Below are 27,350 nucleotides of genomic sequence, written 5' to 3'. Positions count from 1 at the left end.
TCTGTCACGTTTGCTACTTGGTGTCGACCTCCCTTCAAGTAACCCTGGAGAACGGCCTCGGGCAGAATGTCGTGCCAGGTCACGTGGTCAAACTAGACCAGCCTGGTCGGCTTGACTATTGCAAGAAGTGGGTTTTGAGGTCCTGCGGGGTGGCATCCGTGCTGAACGCACTGTCATTGCTTTGCGCTTCATGTCCGATATTCTGACCAGCCTCAAGCCTTTTTCTCTGATGTCTGGATTCTCCTCTTTGCATTCGCAAGCAGACTCACATCCGTGCTGTAAGATGGACAGTACGAGGGACTTACTATTATTTATTATTATTTGTAATGCACAGATACAGGCACTAAATGTAGAGCAATGGATGAAGGTATGAAGGATACTGTCAACAGTTGGAGCCGTACTTGATGTAACCATGTAATACATGCCAGACAGTATTGCCAGGGAGTGAAGGATAGATTTCAGGGATAGTACTTTGTGAACAGATATGTTTTCAGAGAGCGTGTGAATGTCGCCTTGGAGTCCGAGTGGCGAATGAGATGTGGAAGAGAGTTCCACTGCTCAGGAGGAGGTCCGGTGTCCGTGTGTGACTGTCTTTGTGGGAGGGAGGATAGAATGTGGGGGTCTGATCAGGAGCAAAGGTTTCGGGCAAGAGTGTGGACAGACAATGTTTCAATAAGTAGTGGGGGGAGGAGGTTTCAAAGAATCCATGGCACAGAGTTATGAGCTTGAAGTCTATTCCATCTTTAATTGGTTGCCAGTGAAGACAATGAAGAAGTGGTGCAACATGTTCACATTTGCAAGTTCGGAAAACGAGACGAGCAGCTGAGTTGTGGACTTTCTGAAGCCTGTGGATGAGATACTGTGGACAGCCAGCAAGAAGAGAGTTGCAGTAGTCTAGTTTAGACAGAACAAGTGAGTAGACGAGAACTTTGGTGGTTGAGATGGACAGAGTATGGTGAATGGTGTGTCTGGGTTGATCATGTGATTGAGTGCGACAAGGATAACCTTTCTCAATGATGAGCATTGCATTACATAAAGGAAGTAGATGGAACTTACTTTCCGTCTTTGTGCGACCTGTGGCAAACCGAGACCTTTGGGTGTCTATTTATGGCTAGCCAAGACCAATGTTGTGCTGATGCAAAAGAAAATCACAGAAAACCATGCAACCCACGGAAACTCACACAACCGCCATTTCTCCCCCAAGCCGCCTACAAACGAGCGAGAAAATCACGAGGACTTTGACGTCACGTGATTTACTTGTCATCTGGAGCCAGCTGTGCACCGCTGCTTGGAGACTCAGACCTACTTATAAACTCAAGTGTTCATATTAGCAATTTAAATGACTGCTAGTAGTGATAGCCATGCAGCTAGCGGCTACTTGGTGCTGAGCACTCGCTCGACGAAAGCTTCTGTTTGATTTATCACAGGAATGGCGAAAACTAACTGGAGCAGATGCCATGAAGATATTTAATGACTGCTGGAAACCACAAATAAAAAATTACATCTTGAAGAAAATGAAATTATTTTAGTCCCGTAGATTTTAGTAATTTTCTGTCTGGTTGGGTTCTTTGTTGACCTTCCAAGTTGGACTACCGGCATTGTCCAGAAGCGTGGAGGACATGAGCATGCCGGTACCCACGGCACCCAAGGCCGTATACAATAGTGACCATTGAGGGTAAGGGGGTTGGTGAGTGACTCACAGTGTCTACGACATTGCTCAAACTCATTTCACGTAGCACTACGCCACTCTCGTCTCAGGCTCACGTAGTTTTACGTCGTCGCTCGCGGCGAGAACTCATTTCACGTAGCACTACGCCACTCGCGGCCAAAACTCATTACTGCGCGGGCGATGGGCTGCAGTGTCCGGCAATAAAAGGTCGCCGCCTGCCTGTAATGGTGTCGGTGGTGAGGAAGGAAACTCGTTATTCCGACAGCGTGAAGCCGGCCCTGTGAGGTGGGTATTAACATTCAATTAACCCCTTCTCTCCACACATAGTTGCCCACCAGGACGTTGTAGTCTTGGCGGGCCAGGCTTTCATCGCCCTCAACATTACAAAGCTCGTCGAACGCCTGGTAAATGATGAGTGCGTGGGACTCACGATTTGATGCACATAATGTGTGCACAGGACCTTCCTGGAGTTCTGTCTTCATGGTCGCAATGAGAGACGGTCTGTTTCTTCATCGTCACAGATAATAATGTCGCTGTCGTGGTCTTTGACGATCTTTGATGGAATGGTGGGGCTGGAATGTATTTACATAATGGTAGAGTGTGCTGCAGGACTGTGAGTAGTGTGTTTATCGGTGTGTGTGTGTGAGTTAGTGTGTTCCATGGTCGGGATGTTGAGACCGTGGGAGAAAAAGATGCCAAGAAACAAACAAATAAAATGTCCGTTCTTCTTTGCTCATTTGAAATCACCATTTCTTTTTACTTTTTACCCAGACTGCTTGCACACACACACACACTCTCTGACGCATGAACACTTAGACAAACTGAAACTAGAATGCACACACACAGCTTAAGTATTTATTATTATATATTATATATAGTTTCACGAACACGGCTTCAGTTCTCAGCAAAATGTGTTTTGTGTGTTTGTCACGCCAGGAGTGGCTCATCATTCCAAAGGCAAGTGCTGTAACACATTCTCCTCAAGCAAAACACCAGCACTGCACGTGTGACAACGCATTGACAGTCATTGCACATCGCAGTCGCCTCTAGTTGCCATGGAAACTAGACAGACCCTAGATTGAAGCTTTTCACATTTATTTCTGCGACTGGCATTATGCGCGATTCCCGCTCACCAACTGGTCAAGTGCTTAAAATAAAATGCTCGTCTGCCTCTGACCTCATCCTCTGACTGAAAGGTAGTTGAAGCATCCTGTGTGGAGCCAGGGCCAGCCAGCGGGTGTGCCATCTGCCAGATGGGGAGGGAATGGGGTGGGGGATATATAGGAATACTAACAGCAGACCCCCCTGGCTACCCTTTCAGTTCATTACTTGTGATGTTGCAATGGAAAATCTCGTTGATAGTTCTGACAGACTTTACATTGAATTATAACATGTCTACATTTTCTTTATAAAACATGTTATCAAAAGCCAGCCCGTTCAGTTTGTAGCTAAAGGGTTAAAGAAAGAATCAAGAGAGAAGCGATCAACAGGTCTGAACTGTCATGTCCTGGGAGTGTCATATTGTGTGTCATAGTGTGTCAGTGTGACACTACATGGTGTATAGTAGTGTACACACCACAGGGGCTGACTCTCCACATTTCTACAAAATATTGGCAGTTTGGGTTACTACTTGACTAAAGTTATTCAGCTTTTGGCCTCACCCACGTATCGTAAGAACAGTAAATGTAGACTTTGTCGCAATATCCTCCATCATGTAAACAGTTATTTCAGTTATCATGTGATACTTTTACCGCACTCCAGGTGTGTATCGCGTAGATCCTTGCTCTCCCGAATAATCTCACCTAGATAACCTAACTAGTACATTGAGGAGGGCTGAGGTGTTGCCTGCGATGTCAAGGTTTCCGTCCAGACTCTAATGAACAGACGATGTGAACTGTTTCCTACAACTATTACTAGGTAGCTTGAGCGCTGTGAGCCTTCGTAATCTCCAGTCTCACCTGCTGATACCTATCCTGACAAGTGTTCCACAGTTGCCATGGCAACAGCTGCTAATTGTGACTGCAGTCTTCCTCCTTCACAAAGTCCGTCAAGGACCTCAGACCCCGCGCGGCTCACACCGAGGACCGAGCAGAATCCACCAGTCTGGAAAAACTCATATTTTCCTTCAAAATTAACGAGAGGATTGCATTGAGCTGCACTTTGAAGTTTCCTTGGTGCGTAATTCCTGGACAGGGGGCTGCAGCTGCTGGTAACGGAGACAGTTTCTACACGCACACTGTCTTTGAAAACATCTTTCTTATTTTACTCCTCTCTTGTCTCTTCCGTCCATCGCGTGTGTGTAATCCAGTGATGATGCCAACATATGTCGGCCTTACTGCTGAGGCTGCCTCTGACAAATAAAGACAGAAAACTAGGAAATCAATGAAAGAAAGAAAAGTAAAAATTTGCCTACAGCACCTGGTGTTCCCAGGCGGTCACCCATCCAAGTACTAACCAGGCCCGACGTTGCTTAACTTCGGTGATCGGACGAGAACCGGTGTGTTCAACGTGGTATGGCCGTAGGCGAGGGTTGACAGTCTAGAACATTGTATAAAACAACTGTACACTCACTAACAGAGACCAGCAAAGGTTCTACGTGTGCCCACAGAACTTTACGTGTGCCAACTCTACGAGACAACCTCCAGAGCTAAGATACTCAGTTGGTGAGCCCGTGCGACCAACGCAGACAACAACACCAGACACCTGCTCCACCCCGAGCAACACACCTCATACTGATGTATGTTCAATGGAAACAACAAAATTTAACCCGCTCACCAAGGAACCCCCAAGGCAACTCCCCATCTGCACGACCCACGGAGGGAGCCAGGCCAAAGGGAACAGCTTAGTCAGACAGCTTTGGACGTTGTCCACAAGTGGACATGTGGTCACATGACAAACAGACCCAGGCCTTGTTGGCTGAAGACAAAGTGTCATGGCAATAAGACCCTGTAAAGTTTGTGTCAAAAACTGTGCCACGAAAAGACTCTCTCACGATTCCAGAGATGATCGATGGAGGATTACCAGGCATTAGCCTCCTACCGCAGAGTGCAACCAAAGAGCAGAAAATCACGGCTAACAAAATGGGATGCGATCATCTGCCGGGTTAGAGTGAAGGAAGAAGTTTTCTTATCGAGCGATCGAGCGTAAACAAAAAGAGGAGAAACCTGTAATCACGTGACATGGTTACCCCTACTTCCTATTCATGCCACACAAGTTGGCTTGAAAAGGAATGTAGGTTGGGCCCCACGATAGGACATTCTTGTGGTAGGGTACATGGCTTACACTTAGGGCTCTCGGCCCCGCACCACACTCGCCCCGCGTCCTGGATGCCTCTGGATGAGGTTTACCATAGATTTATAGAGGTTTATTGTAAACATTGTGGTAAAGAGAGTGACAGTGTGGTTAGTACAGTGGTTCATCGTGAGGTTGATAGTAGGTTTTAATAGAGCGGTCACTAGGACGGTATTTGTTCATGTCTCTTCGCTTCTCTGACAATCTTGAGGGTCAGAGAGTGGTTTGTAGAGAGTTTAAGAGCGGTTTACAGGTCTAGATAATGGAGTGGTTTATAGAGAGGCTTATAAAGCAGTTTTTCTTCCATTCACCCTTCTGTTCATCATCATCGTCATTATCATTCTGTTTGTCACATTTGCTGTCACCATCGCAGTCTGTCACCATCGCAGTCGCTGTCGTCATCACCATGTATGGTACTCACATCGATTTCACAAGTGAGACACAAGAAGGTTTCCCAAGAAAGCATGTCAGCCCATCTGGAAGCACAAGAGTAAGGAGAGGATTATGTCTTTACCATTATTGCTGGGCGAGGACGTTTGTGGTCTGGCGAGAAGTTTTATCGCCGTCTGAGCGACGAGAAATGGATTCGATGTCAAGGCTAGTCCAGAAAGTCTTTGGCAGCACGCACGGTCTTACCAGAAACACACACGGGGGAGTTCAAGAAAGAAGAAGAAGAAAAAAAGAAAAGAAGAAGAAAAGAAGAAGATTAAAATGAACAAGAAAAAACAAAAGAAAAGCAGGAGGGAGAGGAGACGGTGTAGCGATTGTCGTCAGCTACAAAAGTAGGAAGATAACAGTAACCTCTACCCTTCCATTTTAGGCTAAAATAGTATGTTGACAGACTGCTCCAGTTAACTTTCTGTTATACTAAACATTTATGAGATATTTACAATTTACAATAAATTCTGGATAGCTGAAACGAACCATTGAAAAATTGGCAAAAATTTTAACCTAATCTGCCAACAGAAGTCTGCATAGTGTAATAATGCAAAATGTACTCATCGTGATATTGTAATTTTATTTGTTTATTTTAATCAAATAATGTTTTAAACAAAAATCGTTTTATGAAAGAACACACAACGCCTTTTATCCGTAAAACAGTCGTCGAATTCCTGAAATATCCTGACAGGCTAGGGTATCCTGGGTATATTAGGGTGGGTCTGTCTCATGCTCGCCTCTCTCGTCTGTTTACTCGGCTCAGACAGCGCCGGCTACATTGGCTGCTGATGGAGGATGGCCGCATCCTAAAACACATTCTCGATGGCAAACTCACGAGTGGAGAGAAATAAAGTTCGCCTTAATCTGCGGTATAAAGACGTCTGCATGAGCGATATGCAAGCACTTGATCCTGACACTCGAGGACTGGGGAGCCTTGCAGCTGACCACGAGATGGAGAAGCAATCTGGCCCCACACCTTGAGTCGGGGGCAGACAACCTATTGAGCGCCGAGACTGTAAAACGGGCATGCACCAAGAATTCCCTCTGCTTGAAAACACAGGTCACAAGTCACAGAACACAGGTCACAGTACGCAGGTCACAGTACACAGGTCACAGGTCTATTGGCTATAACAGGGACTGTTATTTTTCACTAGTCTCTTCTTGCACAGCTACAGCCACGCAGTCAGCCAGTAATGTCAGGATACACTATACGGGGTCAGTAGGATGCCATAAAATGATGAAGTAAAAAAAAAATTATCCTAGGATCATTCTCATCTTTAATGAATATTCAGGAATTATAAGGACGGTGAAGCTTGCATCCGTTGCGAATGTATTTCCGTTAACACCTTTGGTACAGACTCTCAAGAAGACAAAAATATAGGACTGTGGACAATACTTGCGCCACGGTTGTCTCTCTACAGATTGTTGTCTGAAAGTGGAAAGACAATTTCAATACTGAAATAAACTGGACATTATTATATCAGCAAAGCAAAATATCTATAAAATGTAGAGTCACGGAACAATTATAAAGATTTTCTAGAATTATTATTAAGATCAGATACTTGACAGAAAAATGTGTAAGACACACCAAACGAGAAAATGTGTTTAATTCTTAGTGAATTTGTGAGACATTGTATTTTAAAATGACTAGTTGTCTAATTACACAGGTGAGATTAGCAGAATGTCTAATCCATCTTCAAGCTACTCAGCTGTCTAATCGCACCTTGATTTACTGTGATCATCTAATCAGACTTGGTTGTCGAATGACACAAAGATACTCAGCTGTTGTAATTACACCTTTGTGACAATCAGTTATTATTATTGTTTATCATCATCATCATCATCGAGAGGGTTGCGCTGTGTGAGGAGCAAAACGCCTGCCGAGATTTATCTTTTGTCCTTTCTGCTTCAGCATTTTCTCATTTCCTGTGAGATGATTTAGGCAGCGAGAACAGAAAGACAGAAAGACTGAAAGACTGAACATGCGCAGTGCAACATTCACAGCATGAAGATCGATTGTTCCAGAATGTGCCGAGTGCATGTCGAGTACTGTTTTAACATGCAACACGTGAGCTTCACAAGCCGCCAGCCTGTTGTTTGTCACAGCAAACATTTGTGTTTCATAAGCAGCACAAGGGTCTAGCCAGGGTGATGCTCTTCTCCTACCCGTCAAAGAAAACATTTTTGTTTCATCTCCAGATGGAGCAGCTGGTCTACACGTGACTACACCACACGACTTTGTTCTACAGGATGCTCAAATGGACAAATCTTCTAGTCACAGCACTCCGGTAACATCTCAGTTTCTAGAAGAACTGGCCGCTGGTAATAAATGTCGGCTATGGGCCTCACATTCTCCATTTTTGTGCGAGCGACGCTGAGTCCAACAAAAACCGTCAACGGCTTTCTGGCCGTTAAAGGTTTATATCTGTTACCTCCTCTTTGTATGCTCTCCTTTCTGAGACGAGTAAAAAATAGAAAAGACCTCCAGCTGAAAATGTCACCGTTAGTCACATCTGTAATGCTAAGAAAAAAAAATGCAAGTGGAAGACTGTAGGAGTCATGCAGGGTGGGGGATACAGGCCGGGGGTTGGCCTGCACTTCTGTGTCTAGAAGCAAGACACGTCAATCATCACAGCTTCCTCCCTCTTCCGCCTCTCAAAAAGTGAAGACAGCTTTAATGGCGGTCTCTTTGTCGCCGAATTGTCCTCGTTGTCTTTTGGCTCCGCCCTGGTCTGAAATCTGACACGTGACTTTCTGATGTTTGAAGACAGCAGGCAGGTGTGTTGAAAGACTTGACAGCGAATACTGTTTTGGATCTTAAGATCAGAATCAGGCAGCTTGGAGGCTGTAAATGTCCTCCATCTCCTCCTCCTCCTCCACAGCATGCACGACCGAAAAAAAACTCTTATCCTTATTTTGAATGATTTTAAAACTTGTTGTGTCAAAGTTCGACAACAGAAACGTTTCTAGCAGTGAGTATATAATTGTACATGAGGATGAAAGTTCTTGATATGTAAGAAAGTGATGTGCGAGGTGTAAGCAGGACAAACAGTCAGTCGGTTGCTGGCCGCTGCCCATAGTCATGCCTCAGTCATGCCCTCAGTCATGCCCCACAGTCATGCCCCACAGTCGTGCCCCACAGTCATGTCCCATAGTCCTCCCCCCTCAGTCATGCCCCACAGTCATGCCCCACAGTCGTGCCCCACATGTCAATGGCTATCGCTCTTTTCTGCTCCAGACGATGAACCCCACAACACCGGAAATAGACCCGCAGCAGCAGGAGAGCCCGTGGAACGTGAGTGACGTGATGGCTATCATCCAGCACCACGCGCCCTTCGCCATCGCCGTCAACAAGTACGTCACGCCCCTGTGGTACGTGGTCGGGTTGGTGGGCAACGTCATTTCCGCCCTCATCTGGTCCAACCAGCGCCTGCGCACGTGCAACACGGCGGCTTTCTACCTGACGTCACTGGCGCTGGCCGACTTCTCCTACCTGGCTCTCCACATGTTCTACGAGCTGGAGAACCCGTGGTTCGTGCACACCCTCAACGTGCCCGTGTGGTGCGAGGTGTGGAACACGCTGTACATGGCCGCCCAGTACTTCTGCGTCGTCCTCGTCTGCGCCTTCACCGTCGAGCGCTTCCTGTCTGTGTGCCACCCCTTCAGGTGAGCTCTCTTACTCCATGTTTCACGCGCATTTCCACTTGTCTTTCGTCAGTTTTTTTTCTAGGAGACAACTAAAGGTGGGCTTGGGTTTGGCATTCTTCAAAATGCAAACACTTGGTTGAAGAATATTTTGATATTAAATACTGTAGAAAATGAATGAACCTGACTGTGTCCTAAGGGAAGAGGAGATAACTGCTGGATCGTCTCCCAACCGGCTTTAATTCTTCACGCACCCTCTCACCCGCTTTCATATGTTTACGTCCATCACTCGTGTGCGTACTCACCCGATTAAATTTCAAACACAATTGTACACGAGATGATTGTACAATAAGATTATTATTATAATTTAAAATTAGAACATGCAAGTAAACACGCCCATAGACATAGCTATTAGATGATCGATGTTAACGATCCACATATAGTAACAAACTTACAATTGTTTCTCAGATAAATAAAAATTCTCCAGTGGACGATGTCTCTGCATTGCCAGTCACAATCACTTATACTTCCACTGTTCACTCATTACACCTGAAGTGAACTTGCAGTGGTAATCAAGGACAGCGAATTTGTTTAAAGGGGTGGAGCCGTTGCAGCATTTCCACGGTGGTGGACTCTCCTGTCAGACTTCACAACGGGTTAAAGTTCTTCCCTTTGTTTTTCTTTGGGTTTTTTTTTTTTCTTTTGATTTCTGACTAGGTGGTCGTCACGCCATGCCACAAGGGCGCTGACCGGTCCATCAGCAGTGAATCATTTGCGTCCCACTGCTGTCTGCAGGCAGACATTTTAAGTTCGACTTCGGATAATCGACACGAATCCATGCTGAGGACTACTGCCGTGTGATTAGTTAATTGAAAATTGCCATCAAAGACTTCAAAGCAGCGTCAATCAGTGCGTCCTGCTTTGTCTGCCAATAACTCTGCACTTTCGTCCTCACTGTCACATCACTTTGCCGTGACGTCACTTCCGCTGTCAGAGACATTCTTAAGCTTCTCTATTTTTGTAAAAGGTTTTGCTAATATATTTTCAAGTCTTTTGAAGTTTCCGAAGTTTTTCAAGAAGAAAGTGAAATAATGTAACAAAAGACGTGTACATCTAGTGTTTCGTTATTTTTATTTGCGCTTCATCCCGTTGTATTAGAGAACTCTTATCCTGCAATGTAAAATACCAAGTAAATGCCACAAGGTATAATTCCGAACCTTCTAGCGCATTATGAGCAATGTTCCGCCATTTTTATCGAGTATCATTCCGTGGTATTAAAGAAGTCTTTCAGGGGACATGAAGAACTAGAAGGGAGTCCACAAAGTTCAGACGAGTACGAAGTTGGGAGCTGAGGACGAATCCGACAAAGCGCGAGACGGAGGACTACAGGGACACAGGGGCCGGGGTAGGGGTGGCTCGCGGCTGACGAATCCGTCTGCATTTTCTTGCAAAACATACTGTCCCCTTGCAGATGACTTGACAGATTTCCATCTCATTCCATCAGCTGGGACGTGCGCGCCACTCACTCGTTATCTGTGATTGTCTCTTGTTACAAAGTAAAAGCAGGATTTATTGCCGATTTCAACATTCCTCTAAAGTCAAATGGATTTTACACACGACCCTGATGTCTTTGCCAGAAGTGGCCATGAATAAGCCAGTAAAATGTTTCTGCTCTGTAAATGGAAGACAAGGAGACCAGTCACCACAGAATGGGAGTGGTGATGTGGATGGTGCTACTGATGGAAGGATGGTGGTGTTGGGGACCAAAGCGGCGAGACATTTGGCTGTCTTTTATTAGAATGTCATGACGAATAACTAGGGAATTATGTGAATGAAGGGATCAATACAGGAATAAATAGAAAATAATGTTCGTATTTTTCTCTGACAGAGCTGGAAGTGTTGCTGGAGGGCCACTGCTTGGTGCCTCAACTTTCTTGTGACTGTCTACTCTTGGCTCCTTCATCTTCCTCTGACTTCTAGTAGTGATGCAGTGTCTCAGGCACACTGTTCTTTCTCTGTTTCATGTGGCATCTGTTTACAGGGCTAGTTACTTTGCCATGATATAGTCTTTGTTGCTGACTCGGTGTAAAACACTGATCATCTCCTCCTCTTACCTGTACTGTCTTGTTACCACTACTCGCCTGCTTCTTTCACTTACTTCTTACTTCCACTTCTTTGTTGCTTTGCTTTGGGATCTGCTACTATAGACCAGTCTGCTATTATTCCTCTTTCAATCAACCAACCAACCACACACGAGACAATCTGTTACAGTAATTCATCACCAAACACACATACATTTGCTACTGTGACTCATCTCATCTATCATACACTAGGGGGGAGAAGGTCCAGGTAATACTGCTGCAGACTGTAAACTGAAGTTGATACCGAGTTACCTGTAACGAGTTACCTGTAATGTTGTCTGCATTGCTTCCCGTTACTTTGTGTTATAAAAATAACTCAACTCTGTGTCTATGTGCCTCAACACCACGTTGTATTTAAAAGCAATCGTATATTTTTTTAAAATTAATTATTATATTATTTTGATGTATTTATTATATTTTTCTAATTTTTCTACATAGTATTTGTTGTACTTTTTATCATCATAACACTATTTGTACCTATTTATAATAGTTCTCTAGAATTTCCAAAATTTATTAATATTGTTATTTCTTACTCATGCTCTTATAGTATTTGTACTATTGTATGTTCCACTTACATTATCGGTACTATTTGTTGCCTTTATTCTATTATTAGTATGATATTCTATTATTCTATTATTGTATGATATTATTTGTTGAGGTCGGAGCGGTTTCGGCCGTACACGCTCGCCCTCCATCATCCTGGCGCTTCTGTCGCTGTCGCTGGCTCTGGCGTCGCCGCAGGCTTACTTCTGGGAGGTCGGCAGGTCGGATGAGTGTCACGTGCGGCAAAGCGAGCTGCAGCAGCAGTCGTTCTACTCCATCTGGAGCTGGTGCACGGACATGCTGGTGTTCGGCGCGCTGCCGCTGCTGGTGCTGCTGCTCAACGTCGGCGTACTGCGCCGCATCCGTCACGTGGGCCGCCTGCGTTTCCAGGACTGCAGCACGCACAGCGCCGCGCCCACCGCGCACCCCTGCCGCCAGCAGCACGCCGCCCGCCGCACCTCCTCCCGCCGCGACACGCACCACGCTGCCACCAGCCTCATCGACACCAGCTCCAGCAGCAGCAGCAGCAGCCACCACAACTTCACGGCCACCACTGTGACGTTGCTGTGGGTGTCCTTCTACCTCATCTTCACTACTCTACCCGTCACCATCGTCTTCGCCATCCAGACCGTCATACCCCTAGGCTCCCCCATGCCAGTGGAGGAGATGGGGGCCGACCCTACCTGGCGGAACTACCTGACCTACTACACAGCCCGCGTCGTTATCAAGGAGATCGGCATGTCCCACCACGTGGGCAACGTCTTCATTTACCTGGCCACCAGCCGCAGGTTCCGCCGTCAGGTGCGCAAGAGGATGCACGGCGGCGGGGCCGCGCCATACGCCCCGAAACACTGGGACCTGTCCTCCACCAACGGCGCCATCAGCCTCAACACTGTCAGGACCGAGCAGCTTCACGTGACTGAGCATGCGCACACATCCTCCGCGTGACTAACGTCACTTCCTGCTGCTTTTCGCCAGGTGACAAAGCAACCCCTAACTCAATGTGCCACTGGTGACCACCGACTCTCTCCTCCATCAGATGGTGGATTAAGGGTTGTCTTACCTTTTGCTGATGATCAACAGCCGCAGAACAGCCAATGCTGAGCAGCATGATGATAAGTGTTTTATGTGGGATTCGAACCCAAACCTGAAAACCGTAGATGTTTGTCAGGATAGGCGGAGAAAGAGAGAGGGTGACTGAGCCCTACTGAAATATATAACATGATGTTTTGATGTGGGGCATGGGAAACTACAAGCCCCCAGGTGTAGACTACAAGGTTACCTGTGTGGCAGTGGTGGAGATTTTACAGGTTATTGTAATGTTAGACGAGACTTGTTCTCCCCAAGTTCACACAAATAACGATGGACATACGCCTTAACTGCTTAACTTTACTGGCAGCAACTTCTACCAAGATTCTTGGTTTAAGCGAATGTAGTACAACTGCCGATGTGTCAACAATCAGGTTTTATGCTTGTTTTGTGAAAACCATTTCAAAAGACTTGTAGAATGTGTTGTCTGCACATTGATGCCATGTCATTTGTTTCAGTGATGTCTATTCCGACAAAGTGTGAGTTGCTCAATTAGTGACAATCTCCAGAACACGTGGTACGTTGTATGTTGCACGTGGGCCAGCTACGGTTGACTGACCACGTGATCCATTCATCCCACACATCAGTTCATTCATATCACAACGGGTGGTCATCAATCACACACCAGTCAGTCTGCCATTGTAACTTATTTAATCAATCAACCAACCAACCAATCAACCAATCAAACAATCGGCAATCTGTTCATTCATCAACCAAACATCAACCAAAGTTTGCTAGTGTGCCTCACCTCATCAATCATACATAAGGCAATCTCCTCCTGTACCTCATCTCATCCATCACACACTAGGCAATGTGGTCCAGGAGCTCATCCTGAGGGTGGACGTGTCTGACAGACGACATTTTAAGTGTGTTGTCAGCGAGATCAACTGTATATTTGTGTTACTAGCTGACGGTTAGAACGTAAACTACAGACGAGGCCACTTCATGGCAGTCGATGAGAAACATAGATTTTTCTCCTGATAACAACTGGTAGATGCTAGCGGCAGTTAATGGCCAGAATTTAATCCCAGGCTTCGCGCTTTACTCACTGAGATGTGCGTCACCTCGCGCTGTGTGACCCCGAGGTCACGGCAACACGCCATCTGAGATTAGGTCTTCATTCTGAGCAAAAGTTCCGGGAGCCTTGGTTCCTGGGAGACTTGAGGTTAACGCTCAATCGGGCCGATGTACCGTCTCCTGGCCTGGCAAAGAGGTCACATCCGGGTCAGTTGCGAAGTGTCATCTTCAAAGATTCTCTCTAGTCTCACTCATCATTGGCGTCCAACGACCTGGTGTGCAACGTTTCCTTTTGATGGCGGTTACTTTGACCCTGCAATAGCATTGACAAGTCTTTTGATTTGCTGGCTGTATCTACATCTCCTCCCTCCACGAGGGCCAGTCATTCGGAGCCTTGTTCATCAGGAGCTCTCCTCGTTTGATACAAATGATCATTTCCCTCGAGATTTTTTTTAAGTTTCAACGACTGGGCTGTGGTGGCTGGATGGTTGAGTTTTCTCGTAATTACAGAAATGGCAAACTAGACTCTAGATACACTTATTCTCTTTTACAAGCATTCCACACACATCAGCTGTGTAAGAAATCAAATGTTCCTCCCTACTGTCTCTAGGCCGGCACGGCTTTTACCACACAGGAGCCGTTAGGACGTAACAGACGTGAACGTGACGTACTTCCTGTCCACAACCTGTCTCAGGCCCAGCATGTGGCGCAGTTTACTGATTAGTCAGTTATTTACATTGTTTACTGATAACAACTCGCAGACATCCGGCACCAGCTTGACTGCAGACTGCTCCTGTGTCACCCAGTATGTTGTCTAGTGTTTCAGTTGACACTTCTGCTACTCCAGCAAAGTGTGTCATGTTACCTTGGAATTGTAAAATGATCTAGCTAACACCATCACAAGTGTCAACAGTCAGGTTCTCTACCTTGTCAGCGTTCATCTCTCTAGTGTACGTGTACTTGCTATTCTCTTGAGGCTCACTTTGTACTACCTTCACACCCTGCAGTCCTGTTCGCTAGGTTGTTTATTATTTTATTTAGCCATTATATGTTCTAGCTTTTATTTAAGAGCCTCCTAGCTGCCTAGGTGAGACAACATCTCGATTTTCTGAAGGGCAGACGGTTGAAAGAAGCCATAAGCTAGAAATCAAATCTTTGACAAGACTGAGTTGTGTTCTGTTTTTGTTTTGTTTCTTCGGTTATAGTGTGTGCCAAATCGTAAACACTACCAAGGAGATTAATGAATGTCGACATTTTTTTGCTTCATTTTCTGTTGTAAGACTTCGTATAAATAGTTATTTATTTGATTTAGGTCGCTAAATATTGTTTTGATGGTTTGAATAAATATGAAAAGACAGGAGAGCATGAAAGTATATTGTGGGTGAAGTAAGGGATGAATGCAAGTGTCTAGAAGACAAGTGAGGGTCGAGGAGGGTGTGCGGAGTGTTACTGTGGCACAGCAAAGTGTGCACTGCGTCTGTCACGTGACCTGAACACAAGTAGATGCAAGATAAGTAAAGCCGCGTATTAAGTGCTCAATCCATTTCCGTTTCTGAACCTGGTTTAGGGAGATAAGTGATCATTGTCGATGTGAGCTTCGTTCTTACCTTGGAAGTAAGAAGTTTGAGCCCCGGTTCAGCTAAAGTCGCGAACTTGGTGTAAAGCTGGTGTCTGCAGGAAAGAAGGAAGCAAAGTTTTCTAAAAATAAACCAGTGTCAAGATTACTACAACAATACCAGTTTGTTGCTGGTCGGGTTGAATCAGAAGAACAAAGAAACAAAAACTTTGACTGCTTTAACTATGCTTAGACCAGAGAAGGATCGTCCTGTTCAAGACAGCAGGTAGCAAAACATATGTGTGGTAGTCAGGCGCACTCAATATTCCCCGTTCCCTCCTTTCTCTCCATCTCTCTCTCTAGACCCTGTCATTAATTTGCTGTTAGCAGACGACACAGCAACTTGCTTGCCGGGTGGTGGAGGCAGATAACACTGCTTTGTCCGCTGCCATTGGCACGTGCTCCACAGCCTGCACGACTTGTGTGCGAGATTCCTCGTCACCAACGGCGATATCTCACAGTATGAGCTGTACATGCAGTGGACATGTGAGTGAGAGATAATGAGGTGTTGGTGACCCTGGTGCATGTCGACATCACGATCGTGACGGTGGTAGTGTGAACCTTAGCCCCTTGTCTGTGACCATCTTGCAGGGTACAATGTGGTCCTTAGCAGTCGCTGCTGTAGTGGTTACGTCACGCTGGTGGTGGTGGTACTGTCCCCTTGCTACTAGTGGTCTTGTCCTGCTGCTACTAGTTGTCTTGTCGTCTTGCTACTAGTGGTCAGAGGTCTTGTCACCTTACTGCTAGTGATCATTGGTCTTGTCACCTTACTACTAGTGGTCAACTGACTGCCAACTGTAACAGGGCCTCTCAGATAACAGGCTGCAGCCGTAACATAAAAATTGTTTTGAATGATGTGAATAGACCAAAAGTTTTAGCTAATAATGTCGCCTTTATTTGAATAATTGTTTGATTGTGCTTTAGCTGTACAAACTAGCAAACACATTGTGCGCACGAGCGCGCGTAAAGGTGAAATAAAAAAACTTGCCTCGGACCTCGCTATACTTTCCACATCCCCGCAAACTTTTCATTGAAATAATCGCCCTCCCCCATCCCTTGATGAGCTAAAACACTATGATAAAAATCTGAATATGATTCTTTTTAAAGATGATGTTCTAAATTATTCAATAAACAAAATGATGAAGGTATTTTAATGATATACAGCAAACGACATTAAAAACATAAGTTGACCTTAAAGGTCAAAGTCTGTCGTTAACACCACTTTTGTTAAAAGTCCTTTTCAAAGCCGCCTTCAGTCTTTCTCCCGGTTGCTGCCTCTGAAGCTGAGCAAGATATGGCACTCCAGTGTACCAAGAACAGAATAACTAGGTTAATAAATAATATACCCTTATAAACTATCAGTTATTTAAGCTTTAATTTACTATGCTAGTACTACTAGAATGTTCCCCGATTAATAATTTACTGTCATTTACATCATGCGAGAACAATAATCCACATATGCAACTGACACAAATTACAAGAAATTAATATAATCGCTGACTCAAGAACAAAAACTGACTCAGAGTCAGCAGGCTTTTCAGTGAACAGATGTCCTTTAACAAGTATGCTCAGAACAACAACAACAACAACAACAACAACAACAACAACAATAACAACGATATGACCGACCCAGTCAAGGGGACAGTACTCCAGAACTACACGACAGCAAAGCAAAGCCTCAGCCCGACTTTAACAGTTGAGACCAGGGAAGCCTTTCAGTGACACAAAATAGAACCTATAGCTATCATTTCACTGTTACAAATAGAGTCTATAGCTATCTTCTCACTGTTATAAAATAGTCTATAGCTATGTTTCTCATTGTTACAAATAGAGTCTATAGCTATCCTTCCACTGTGATGCACAATACAGCCAATAGCTATTGTTACACAGAATAGAACCTATAGCCATCTTCTCACTGTTACAAATAGAGTCTATAGCTATCTTTTCACTGTGATGCACAATAGAGTCCAATAGCTATTTCTTCTAACTGACCGGCCGCAGCACAAACCTTGGTAGCTATGTAGCTATGCTACCGTCTGACAGCAGTATGTCTAACACCAGCTCACCTGGCTGTGATGACACAAAGACAGTTTGCAGTGAGATGGCCGCCTACATTATCGCTGGCCTCGCTGCTTTTCAATCTCCGGTGTTCATGCAGCTGTGGGTTACAGGGACATAACTCAGCAGATGTGCTTCCTGGGCTGGAAGCTGCATGAGGAACAATTATTTTCTCTTTCCTTTTCCGACAGCTGGAGCTTGGGAACTGCAACACAGCCATTCAGAAATTGTAATACTCTACTGACAGGTCTCGATGTAATAGTCATATTCTATCTTTATTCTCATACACTTCTCTACCTATGTTGTTCTACTGCAGTTCTCTATACAATAGTAATGTTCTACTGCACTGCTCTACAGTCATGCTCTGCCGATTACATTTCTAGTTAGCTAGAAAAACATTAATTCTTGTTTCAAACATTTTACTAATATAGCTTTAAAAGTTTTACTAATTTCAAAAGATACAAGTCTAGTAGGAAACTCTGTATAGTATTAGGAATGTGGTAATAACCTGTGTCAGATGAATGAACATTACAGTGAAGTCCGACGAGAATGCACAGTGCTCAACTCGCCAAGTGAACTAGTGCACAAAGAAACCACTATTAGTTCAGAAGAATTTTAAGTTGTAGTTAAATTAGAAATAAATGATACGACTTATTCTTCCATCCTTTTTTTTCTCTAGGTTTTTTTTTTTTTTTTTGCTCTTTCTTTCTGTGAGAGAAGTGAGAAGCACAGTCAAGATGGATGGAGCACAACACAGTGCTAGGCTTGAACTTCACGAGGTAGCTAAACTAAAAGACACTGGATGGGTCATAGGTTGTTGGTGCCACGAGTGTCCCTGATGTACTCTAATGCTGTTCTGCAAATCGTTAAGAAAACTGTGATTTGAGCAGACGCCCATGTTGCCCGGTGGGCCACTGAAAACGGAGGATGATGTCCCCGCCATCTTGCTTTCGCGCCACCCGGCGGACGTCAGTCACGTAACATCGGGTTCACTGACAAGGGCGATCAATCTATGACAAAGTTTAAAACGACAGAGTTGTTGTTCGTAATGGAAACAGCCAGTTTCTCTAATCATGGGCTCTGACACATCTGGGAAAATACCAGACAAGACAGAGCTAATACGACAGACGCAAAAGATTTAGCAGACAGCAAGAAATAATCAGCGGAAATGTTTCCTGAATGTCAAAACACACGAAGACTAACAATTTTAAAAATTGGTTTCCCAATTCAGGCAACTTGAGTTGTGACGTGTACACCTGCCCCAAAGTTAATGGGACCACCCACAAGGACCTTCAGACATTTCCACGCAGGTGAGTGCTTGTCATGTCTTGTTGGATGAGTTGGTCGGTCCTCCGACTCTGTGTCTGTATGCAGGACCATGAGACAAAACTGCTCTTCGCTGTTTCGGCGACTTCTTAGTGCCTGACTATAGGTCCTATGCGAGTGTGAATTAAGACAACGTGAGGGTCTGTCTGGTGGAGCGGGTATGAGTGTGATGCCATTGCTGATTGTTTCTGTTGATCAAAGAATAGTCAACTAATAGCTGCTATGTAGAACTGCCCTCTGTGATATAGGCGCATTTATTCTATTGCATTTCGGTCATCTGGATTGTACTCGGATGAGTTTGAGTCGCCCCAAGCAATGAAATAGCTGTTAATCAGGAGTCTTTGAGTACAAAAGTTACTGAAATTCACAAGGAGTTCGGACCAAAAAGAGCTATAGAACTGGCTAAAAGACAACCACATATCTGTGTTGTCCTCTCCATTGCAAATGCAAATTAAAAAAAAATGGAGCAGTCTCCATCTGATGAAAACACAACAGCCCACAACAAAGCCAGAACAGAATGCTTGAAAGGACACCAATGGTTATGCTGAGAATATTGTAACAAAATGCCTGTTGTGAGGCTTACATAAAAGCCATCACTCTTCATGTTATAACCCAGGGGCAGATTGTGTTCCAGTTACAAGGCAGAAGTCCTGGCACTCAGAGACTCTTCTACTGCCAGGCCAAAGAAAGCAGTCTTCTTCTGACTCACTGTCAGCCTTACAAGTCTCCACCTGTAACCAAACCGACAAAACACTTCAGTCCCTGACGAACAAATCAATCAGCTGACTCAAAATACCGTGGATATCAGCACACACAGAGGTTACTGGAAATGAGAGGGCAGACCAGGTGGCAAAAGAAGGCAGCAGAAGAGAGCAGCCAACATCAAGTCTCTCAAACAAGGAAACAAGCGCACGAATTGCAAACTGCAGGACAAATAAGACTGGCAGAAGGACTCACTACACAGACCGCCTCTAACAACTGCCACACCATGAATGCCAAATCACTGACTTTCAGCCTGAGGACTGGACAGCCACCTCAAAAGGATCGGCATTAAAGCCTTATGCCGTCTTGTGAAGTGGACCAAACATCACAGCAGTCTCTGTTCACTCCGCAAACAAAAACATAAAAAGTTCTGGCCTCCAAACACACCCGAAGATGGCAGAGTTTGATGGTCGACTACATCTTACAGCGGGGTATGTGGACCTCCCCTCCCCCGGGACAAAGGTCATATAAACACAACTAGTCGAAACGGACTACTACTACTACTAGTACTACTACTACTACTAATAAATTGTCATATATAATATTCAAGATGCTTTTTGCCTCTAAGAAATGCAGGTTTGTAATTGCAGTTCATCAGCAGTACTTTGTCGACTGACGAGTATATTGCCATGCTCGGGTGTATGGCTAAGATCAACGTGTAATAGCTGCAGGAATTCTCTGTAACTGTCATAAAAACCAAGAAGGACAGAAAATATACTACATTACTTGATATGATAGGAGGTCAGATAGTTAAAAGGAATGTTTATTTGTATGCGTGCATGACTAGTCCAGACAGCCACTGCTTTTGATGCGAGGCGAGTATCTAAGGCCACTTAGCTGCGGGTCTTTAAGGAGGAGAATGCAGGACTCAAAGCTGTTTTTCCATCTTTGCATGATGGATTCACCAAGGGTAGTCCCACTGCCTCTGCCAGAACCTGACGACTAACCAGGAACATGCCAGCCAGAAGCAGGGAAAAGCCATCTTGACATGCCAACAGGAAATGCTGGTAGGTCTGATGTCAGGCCACGTCACTCAGCTTCAGGGGGCATAATCACTCGGGGATTCGACTTGCCTTGCTGAGGATGAAGGGACTTGACACAGGATGCTGCTTGTGTTTTACTTCTGTCTGGCACCAGGATCCAGCAGTCCACGGTACGGAGAGTGTGCATCTGTTTTGTCTTGTGCAGTCCCGTATTTTTCACGTGTTTGGATTTATTTTTTATTCACAGTAAGAAGTAGAGGCTTCATATGACAGGAATGTGAAAAATGTTAGGATAATAGTTTGCCCTGGAACGGCAGGTGCAGCGTGTTTAGGGAATTTTTTTTGTTGTTGCACAGTTACATTTGCTCTAATAATTTTGTGCTCTAGCCACGTATGTTCATGATACACATTTAAAATGTTACACAAAATATAAACAATCATTAATGATATGTCAATAACATCATGTTACATGTAAAATTTCTTGCTGGCAGCAAGTGAAAAACATTGCTCGTTTCCGACTTGTTTCCCACATTTGCGATGGTGACTTTGCCTGAAGTCTGCTGATCTCTCTAACTGGGGCTTTCGCTACAGACGATCAGTCAACTACTCGCTAAAATTAGTTTTATCCATGGATGATTGTAATCACAGTTTAGGAATAACATAGCTTGATAAGTGTGACTTACTGGACTGTCTTTGTGTGAACAAAAATATGACACTAGCTGTAAATGTGACCTTTATGTCAGTGTGACCTCCTGTTGTCGGTGATTGTGAAAATCTAGTCTGCTCGCAGACCGCAGATACGTTAACTGAGTCAAATAAGACAGAAAACATTGTAAACATTCAGTACAATCACCTAACTCTTGTCAGCATGTCAAAGTCAGGGCGGTAACTCTTGTCAGCATATGATAGTCAGGGCGGTAACTCTTGTCACCATATAAAATTCTGGGTGGTAACTCTTGTCAGTATGTAAAAAAAGTCAGGGCAGTAACTCTTGTCAGCATATGATAGTTAGGGCGGTAACTCTGGTCACCATATAAAATTCTGGGTGGTAGCTCTTGTCAGCATGTAAAAAGTCAGGGAGATAACTCTTGTCAGCATGTAAAAAGTCAGGGCGGTAACTCTTGTCAGCATATAAACTCGCAGAAGGTCATCGGCAACTCATGAGAAGAAAATTTTATTTAGAACAAAGTGATATTTATTATAATATGTATTATACTCTACAGCGATAATTAGTCCTAAAGTCTGGAGGAAATGTGTTTTGGTGCTGGCCGGTCCATTGGCAGCACACATGACGTCAGCAAGGCGAGGCTAGGCGGTCTTGATGGCTGCAACAGGTCAGAATGCTTTTAGCGTTTGAAGCAATGTGAGATTACATTTTTATGACATGCTCATGTCACTGACTGTTTCTTACGACTAAAATTTTCTGTAATAGGAAATACTTTTATTATTATAAACAACAGAAAAGTGAATTACTTAAAGAAAGGGAAAAAAATGGAAGAAAGAAGAAAGTGAATGATTGCTGTCTGTCGTGATGTCATCAGTCAAGCCGCTACATAGAAGTGAACGTTCAGATGTCAGCCCGCCGCAGCTTCTACCTTCATCAGCGCCACTGCTAGAGTACCTACCGCCATCACTAATAGCATAATCATCACTACAAACAGCGCTCCTGGAATATAGATTCTCAGTACTACCACACTATGGTAGCACAGTAACTATGGTAACACAGTAACAGTATATCTGCAGCTACCCGGATAATGTCCGTCCTACTGGTCACGTACCCAGCGCAACATACCCCGAACACCCAACAAAGATCACATTGCAAAAACTCACATGCGCAAATTCGCTCCGTGGTTCTTCTGACGGCCTGATTGGCGCCCTGGGTGACGTAGTTGACGTAGTTTTCCTGTACGGGGGTCAAGCCCAGCACGAAGTTGACGAACTGCCTCACACCAAGGTCAATCACCACGATGTCAAGGCCGTCCAACTGAGCTGCGTTTCGAGCTTCCCGCAGGATACCGAACCTGAACACCATACATCACAGTACGTCACTGTATACAGTATATACCCATGTCACGTCACGTACCTCAGTATACCCACCTTACGGCAGCCATTATGAGCAAAGAGCAAACAAAGAATGTCACAGTACACACAGAACACGTTTAGAACTCACCAGGCTACACAACACACTGCAGATCTTTACTCACACAATGTAATAGAGACAGTAAAGGACGTGACAAGAATATTCTAGTGACATCGTCACTGTGTACACACACAACGTAGACATTTGTCATGAAAGGAAAAATTATCCGCATTAATAACCCCGCCTCTTGCTCCGCCCAACGGAGTACCACGAGGGTTGGCCTTACACAAACATGGCATCTTGTCTACCTAGTCTACCTCTTGTCCCTGCCATGCAACTTTGACAATAACATCCTCACTTGTGGTCTGAATGTGCGCATGTGTCTGCTTACCTGTTCAGCTGGATGGACTGGTCGTCAACGAACAGCACCGCCACCTGCTTCCTGTCGCGTCCACCTGCTCTCAGGGCCGTGGCTGCGTTTCTCAGCCGTGTCAGCAGGTTAACATAGGTGTTCTCACCAGACTCCACCACATTGCCAAACCTGAGTGGACAGGGAGGTCAGTGAGTGACAGAGCTGGAGACAGGGTGGTAAGTAACAGAGATGGAGACAGGTAGGTCAGTGAGTGAGAGCTGGAGACAAGGTGGGAAACAGAAAGGGAGCCAGGAAGAAACTACTGGGGGGAGGATGTTTTATCATCAGCCCGTATCACCAGTTGCCTGTCTGATTACCACTACCTGTCACTATATACCCTGTTATTTCTGTAAGAAAGTACACTCATCATTCGGCTGACTAAGATCATCTCTGCTGCCCTCAGTGTCATCGCTCGTGTGCAATTACCTGTTGCAGTAGAGGTCAGGACCCTGGAATCCCACATCCTGGTTGTCTTCACAGTTGTCCATGATGTACTGAGCCGTTAGGCGCTCCTTGTTGACAAAGTTGCGGGAGATGTCCTCCATGATGTCTAAAGCATCGTTGATTCCGTTAGGTGCCGCCAGGAACAAGAGGTCTGCTTCAGAGTCAACCACACACTCTGAAAGTGGAAGAACAAAACATTATTGCAGGCGTGCAAGACTTCCAGGTGAGACGTGAGACACATCACAAGATATTTATCTAGGATCTACTTATCTTAGTTGTACACTTATTGTGTCAGATGTGCTATTGTCAACAGTGGCACCTGTCCCACCAAACACATAAAAGCTCAAAGTCAAAGGTCACCGGTGCGGACGATGAGAGGAGGCAGGCGGCACAGTCTCCTGGGCAGGGAGTCCCGCAGGGTCTGCAGGTTGCTGAAGTTTGTGATGTTGAAGATGAACTCGCTGTCTGGGTCGCTGGCAATGACACGCCACTCGTTTTCATCCAGGTACTGACCAGCCCCCACCACACCACATAGAACCCAGCATCCTTGGCCTCCTCCGCTTCTTGTGCAGTGGCTCCTGCGAACACCCAACACTAGTCTTCACTAACGGATCGACTCAGTAAATTGTTTAAGAGAAGAATATGTCATTCCTTATTATCGTTTGGTAGCAAAAAGAAAGAGAGATAGATACCCACAGAGAAGAGAAAAAGAAGAGTGGAGACCAAGACTTACCTGGCGACCTGGACACTCCATCAGTGATGACGATGATGACTTTGGTGATGTCTGGCCTGACGTTCACGTTGGTTCTGACGTACCGCAGAGCCAAGTCGGTGTTGGTGACACCTGTGCGGTACGGAAGGGTCCGTTCGTCCACTGCAGACAGGGTCGTGGCCTTATTTCGTACCCGGTCGAGGTCGAACCCACCTGTCAATGGCAAGTCCACGTCAAATAAAAAGATTTATAGTTTCCTGAGACTTTGAGCCTCTCTTTCACACGACATGCTGCACTCTCTGAGTCTGTGCTTGTTATCATACAACATCGTGTGACAATGGCTGATGCAGTAATCAACTAACTGTCCTGACAGCTAACAACACAAGTGTTCACCTGGAAGTCGTCACTGAACGACAGGGCGCCGACGCGAGTGGTGTCGCGGCTGATGTCAAACCGGGAGATGACATCGCGTGTGAACTGCAGTTCCTGTCGATAGTCATCCACGTAGATAGACGTCGACGAGTCCAGCACAAAGAAGACATCAGCAACCTTTCCAACACAATCTGCAACAATCAGCAGAACAGTCAGCAACACAGTCGGCAACAATAAGAACCGTTAGCAACCTGCACTAAGTCCTCACAGTCTTCTAGTGAAGAACGAAAATATCAAATATTTCTCATAAATTGCACCAGCGGTGGCGACCAGTAGATTGCTTGAGGCATCAACAGCATCATCATCATAGTCATTGTCATCGTCGTTGTGGTGGTCGCGTCATCTCGTGCATAGTACTAGTATCACGTACTAGTACATAGTACTACATATACAAATATCTCTTAGAACTGATTGAAATCAAATGGTGTACTACGTTAAGTCCAAGGTTTTTATCATTTTGTATCCGTTTTCTAGAAGTAATAAGATATTCCTTTTGTTGTTGAGAAATTTCAGTGTTTTTTTACATTCTTGAGGGTATTGCGCCCTTTTCTTTCTCATTTAAGGCTGGTAGCAAGGTAGGCAATCCAGAATTCTGTTAAATGGTTGTTTAGTATTACAGGAAGAACATACCCTGGGTGTGTATGTGTGTGTGCGAGACAGAGAGAATAATTCTGCTACTCGTTTTTATTTCAGAAGAAGAACATACCCGGAATGGTCTGGTCGCGTTCTGGCGCCTCTGCAAATAATATACAGAACTACATGAAAACTAATGTACATTTATGTACACAAACATTTTGTTGATCTACATCATGCTATTAAGAACACACACTCATATATAGATAGTAGTCTATTGATATGCTTCATGCTAATGGAAGACATAAAATGGTCTCAGTGATTGTTCAAGTTACACACAGCATACACATATAAATGCGATTATTCTGAAAGCTAAGCCAACTACTTGCCAGTTAGACTCAATACCCACAAGTCTTCTTGAGTGCTTAGATAGTTTACTTCCTGCCATCACAAACATTGTAAATGTCAGTTTGTCATCAGATGTTTTCTCATCTTTGCTTAAAAATGCCCTGGTGAAAAAACTTCTTTAGAAAGTCCTCACAATACTTCACTGCTCTATCACAACACTAGTCAGAATAAAAATACTCTACTCACGACCAACGGCAAGTCCGCTCAAGGCTGCGACCTGAAACATTTGGTAAAAGATGTTTACTCACGTCGCCATGGCTGTCCCTACTAGTATGAAGAATTTGATTTTGATGGGTTAATTAATAACCCAAGGTAAAGCTGGTATTAAACAAAGCCGTCCATTCAGAGAATTTCATTTTTTTACGAAGTGAAGAAAATTATGAAATGGAAAAGTACAACCGTAATTTTAATCATGGTGGTATTTTTTCATGATTTACTTGTAAGAAAAGTAAAGGAAAAGGTCGTCCCCTGACCCTTTCAGGTCGTTGGAGGGTGAGGTGTCAGAGAACTCACACTTCTCGCGACCAGCTTTATGTGAGGGCGATGCCCTTCTCCTCCCCGTCCCCACCCTGTATGGAGTCAGGTACCCGTTCGACTGGGAAGAACGCTGTACCACACTTTGTACATGCTTCTTATCGCTCTTATTTAAAACTTCTTGGATAGCCGAAATTTCCAAATAATTTTGATTCTTTTTACTTAATCTTTGCTGACGTCCATTTGTTGTTGATAATTAGTATTTTTTGTACTGCACATTTACACTGTATATTTTCTGTCTGCCAATATTGTCTATTCACCCTTCCTGCTGTCTCCCTACCCTCTCCGTGCATCAATCTGGTTGTCTTCTAACAAAAAAAGACCAACAGCAAAATCAAAGACATAAATTCCATCTCTTATCTGTTCACTTGTGCAACCAAATATATTTTACTTTTATACATATTTTATGTTTTACTCTTCATTCAGCCGTCACGCTCAACGTGAAACTCGCACCTGCCAAAAACTGTTACCATCAGTATTTACAATGTAACACCATCAATATCTACCTCACACCCTATCAGCAATGACCATTATTCTACAAACTGCAGTAACCCCTGTATCTACGATGTTACATCATGATGACTTACGACAACAATTGTGAGACTCGCCATCGCCGTGGAGTGCGAGGGAAGTGACGATGAAGACGAGGGAGGAGCTGGCGTGCACGACTCACCACCAAGGGGCCGACTGCGGCCCACGACGCTTCACAGTCCACTTGTCTGCAGTGGTGACACCACGTGATCGCACCACGTGACTGACATCGTGCCGGTCTGTGTGTGTCTGTCTTGCAGGCAGGGCAGGCTGCGTGTGACATTTGCATTCAGAAGCCTGCAACGCCAACACCATCTTTGATTTCTTGAGAAGGGCTTTTAATAGAATTTTATAAAACACTTTCATGCATAATTGTTTATGATTACTTAATTAAATGCTCCTTGCTAGCATCGGTCAAGTAGTCTGTCTAAATGGTGTTGTTTTCGCTTGCAGAATGTAAATACAATAATATTTTTCTGGCATTGCGAAAAATGTAATGTAAATGGAAACTTTGACTTAGTATTGATATCATTTCATTTAAGACAAAACACTAGAAAGCACACATTCCTACGATTTATGAGCCGAGGACTGGCAACAATAGCGGTTATAAGCCGACCACATCCAGAATGAATAGCGCAGGTAGAAAT

At 44.6% G+C, this 27,350-nt stretch overlaps 2 protein-coding genes and 1 non-coding gene across 3 annotated transcripts; 1 reads left to right on the top strand and 2 right to left on the bottom strand.

Moving 5' to 3' along the window:
* Window positions 1-1,693: 1,693 nt before the first annotated feature.
* Window positions 1,694-13,360, top strand: LOC112554428. The gene is made up of 4 exons (XM_025222204.1): window positions 1,694-1,954; window positions 8,637-9,064; window positions 10,932-10,963; window positions 11,843-13,360. The coding sequence occupies exons 2-4, from the start codon at window positions 8,640-8,642 to the stop codon at window positions 12,673-12,675; spliced, it is 1,290 nt and encodes a 429-aa protein (XP_025077989.1). The 5' UTR covers window positions 1,694-1,954; window positions 8,637-8,639; the 3' UTR covers window positions 12,676-13,360.
* On the bottom strand, window positions 4,076-4,194 carry LOC112554737. Its single transcript, XR_003097302.1, has one exon. It is a non-coding gene; the product is annotated as a 5S ribosomal RNA (ribosomal RNA).
* Window positions 13,361-21,732: 8,372 nt separating the features above from the next.
* On the bottom strand, window positions 21,733-26,903 carry LOC112554475 (collagen alpha-5(VI) chain-like). Its single transcript, XM_025222256.1, is given in 11 exon segments — window positions 21,733-21,902; window positions 22,408-22,598; window positions 23,049-23,198; window positions 23,496-23,688; window positions 23,874-24,041; window positions 24,044-24,091; window positions 24,247-24,436; window positions 24,616-24,788; window positions 25,364-25,393; window positions 25,825-25,855; window positions 26,760-26,903. Coding segments are annotated over 11 exon segments (1,215 nt in total). The 5' UTR covers window positions 26,784-26,903; the 3' UTR covers window positions 21,733-21,885.
* Between the last annotated feature and the right edge of the window lie 447 nt (window positions 26,904-27,350).

Source organism: Pomacea canaliculata, linkage group LG13, assembly GCF_003073045.1.
Source record: "Pomacea canaliculata isolate SZHN2017 linkage group LG13, ASM307304v1, whole genome shotgun sequence".
Classification (NCBI taxonomy): Eukaryota; Metazoa; Mollusca; class Gastropoda; order Architaenioglossa; family Ampullariidae; genus Pomacea; species Pomacea canaliculata.
The sequence above is the reverse complement of the archived record's forward strand: the minus strand, read 5'-3'. Positions and strand labels throughout refer to the sequence as shown.

Coding starts and splice junctions, on each gene's coding strand:
- LOC112554428 (XM_025222204.1), top strand. CDS start 8,640: ATGAACCCCACAACACCGGAAATAGACCCGCAGCAGCAGGAGAGCCCG. Junction 9,065..10,931: donor TCTGTGTGCCACCCCTTCAG/GTGAGCTCTCTT, acceptor TTTCTCTGACAG/AGCTGGAAGTGTTGCTGGAG. Junction 10,964..11,842: donor TGCTGGAGGGCCACTGCTTG/GTGCCTCAACTT, acceptor TTATTTGTTGAG/GTCGGAGCGGTTTCGGCCGT.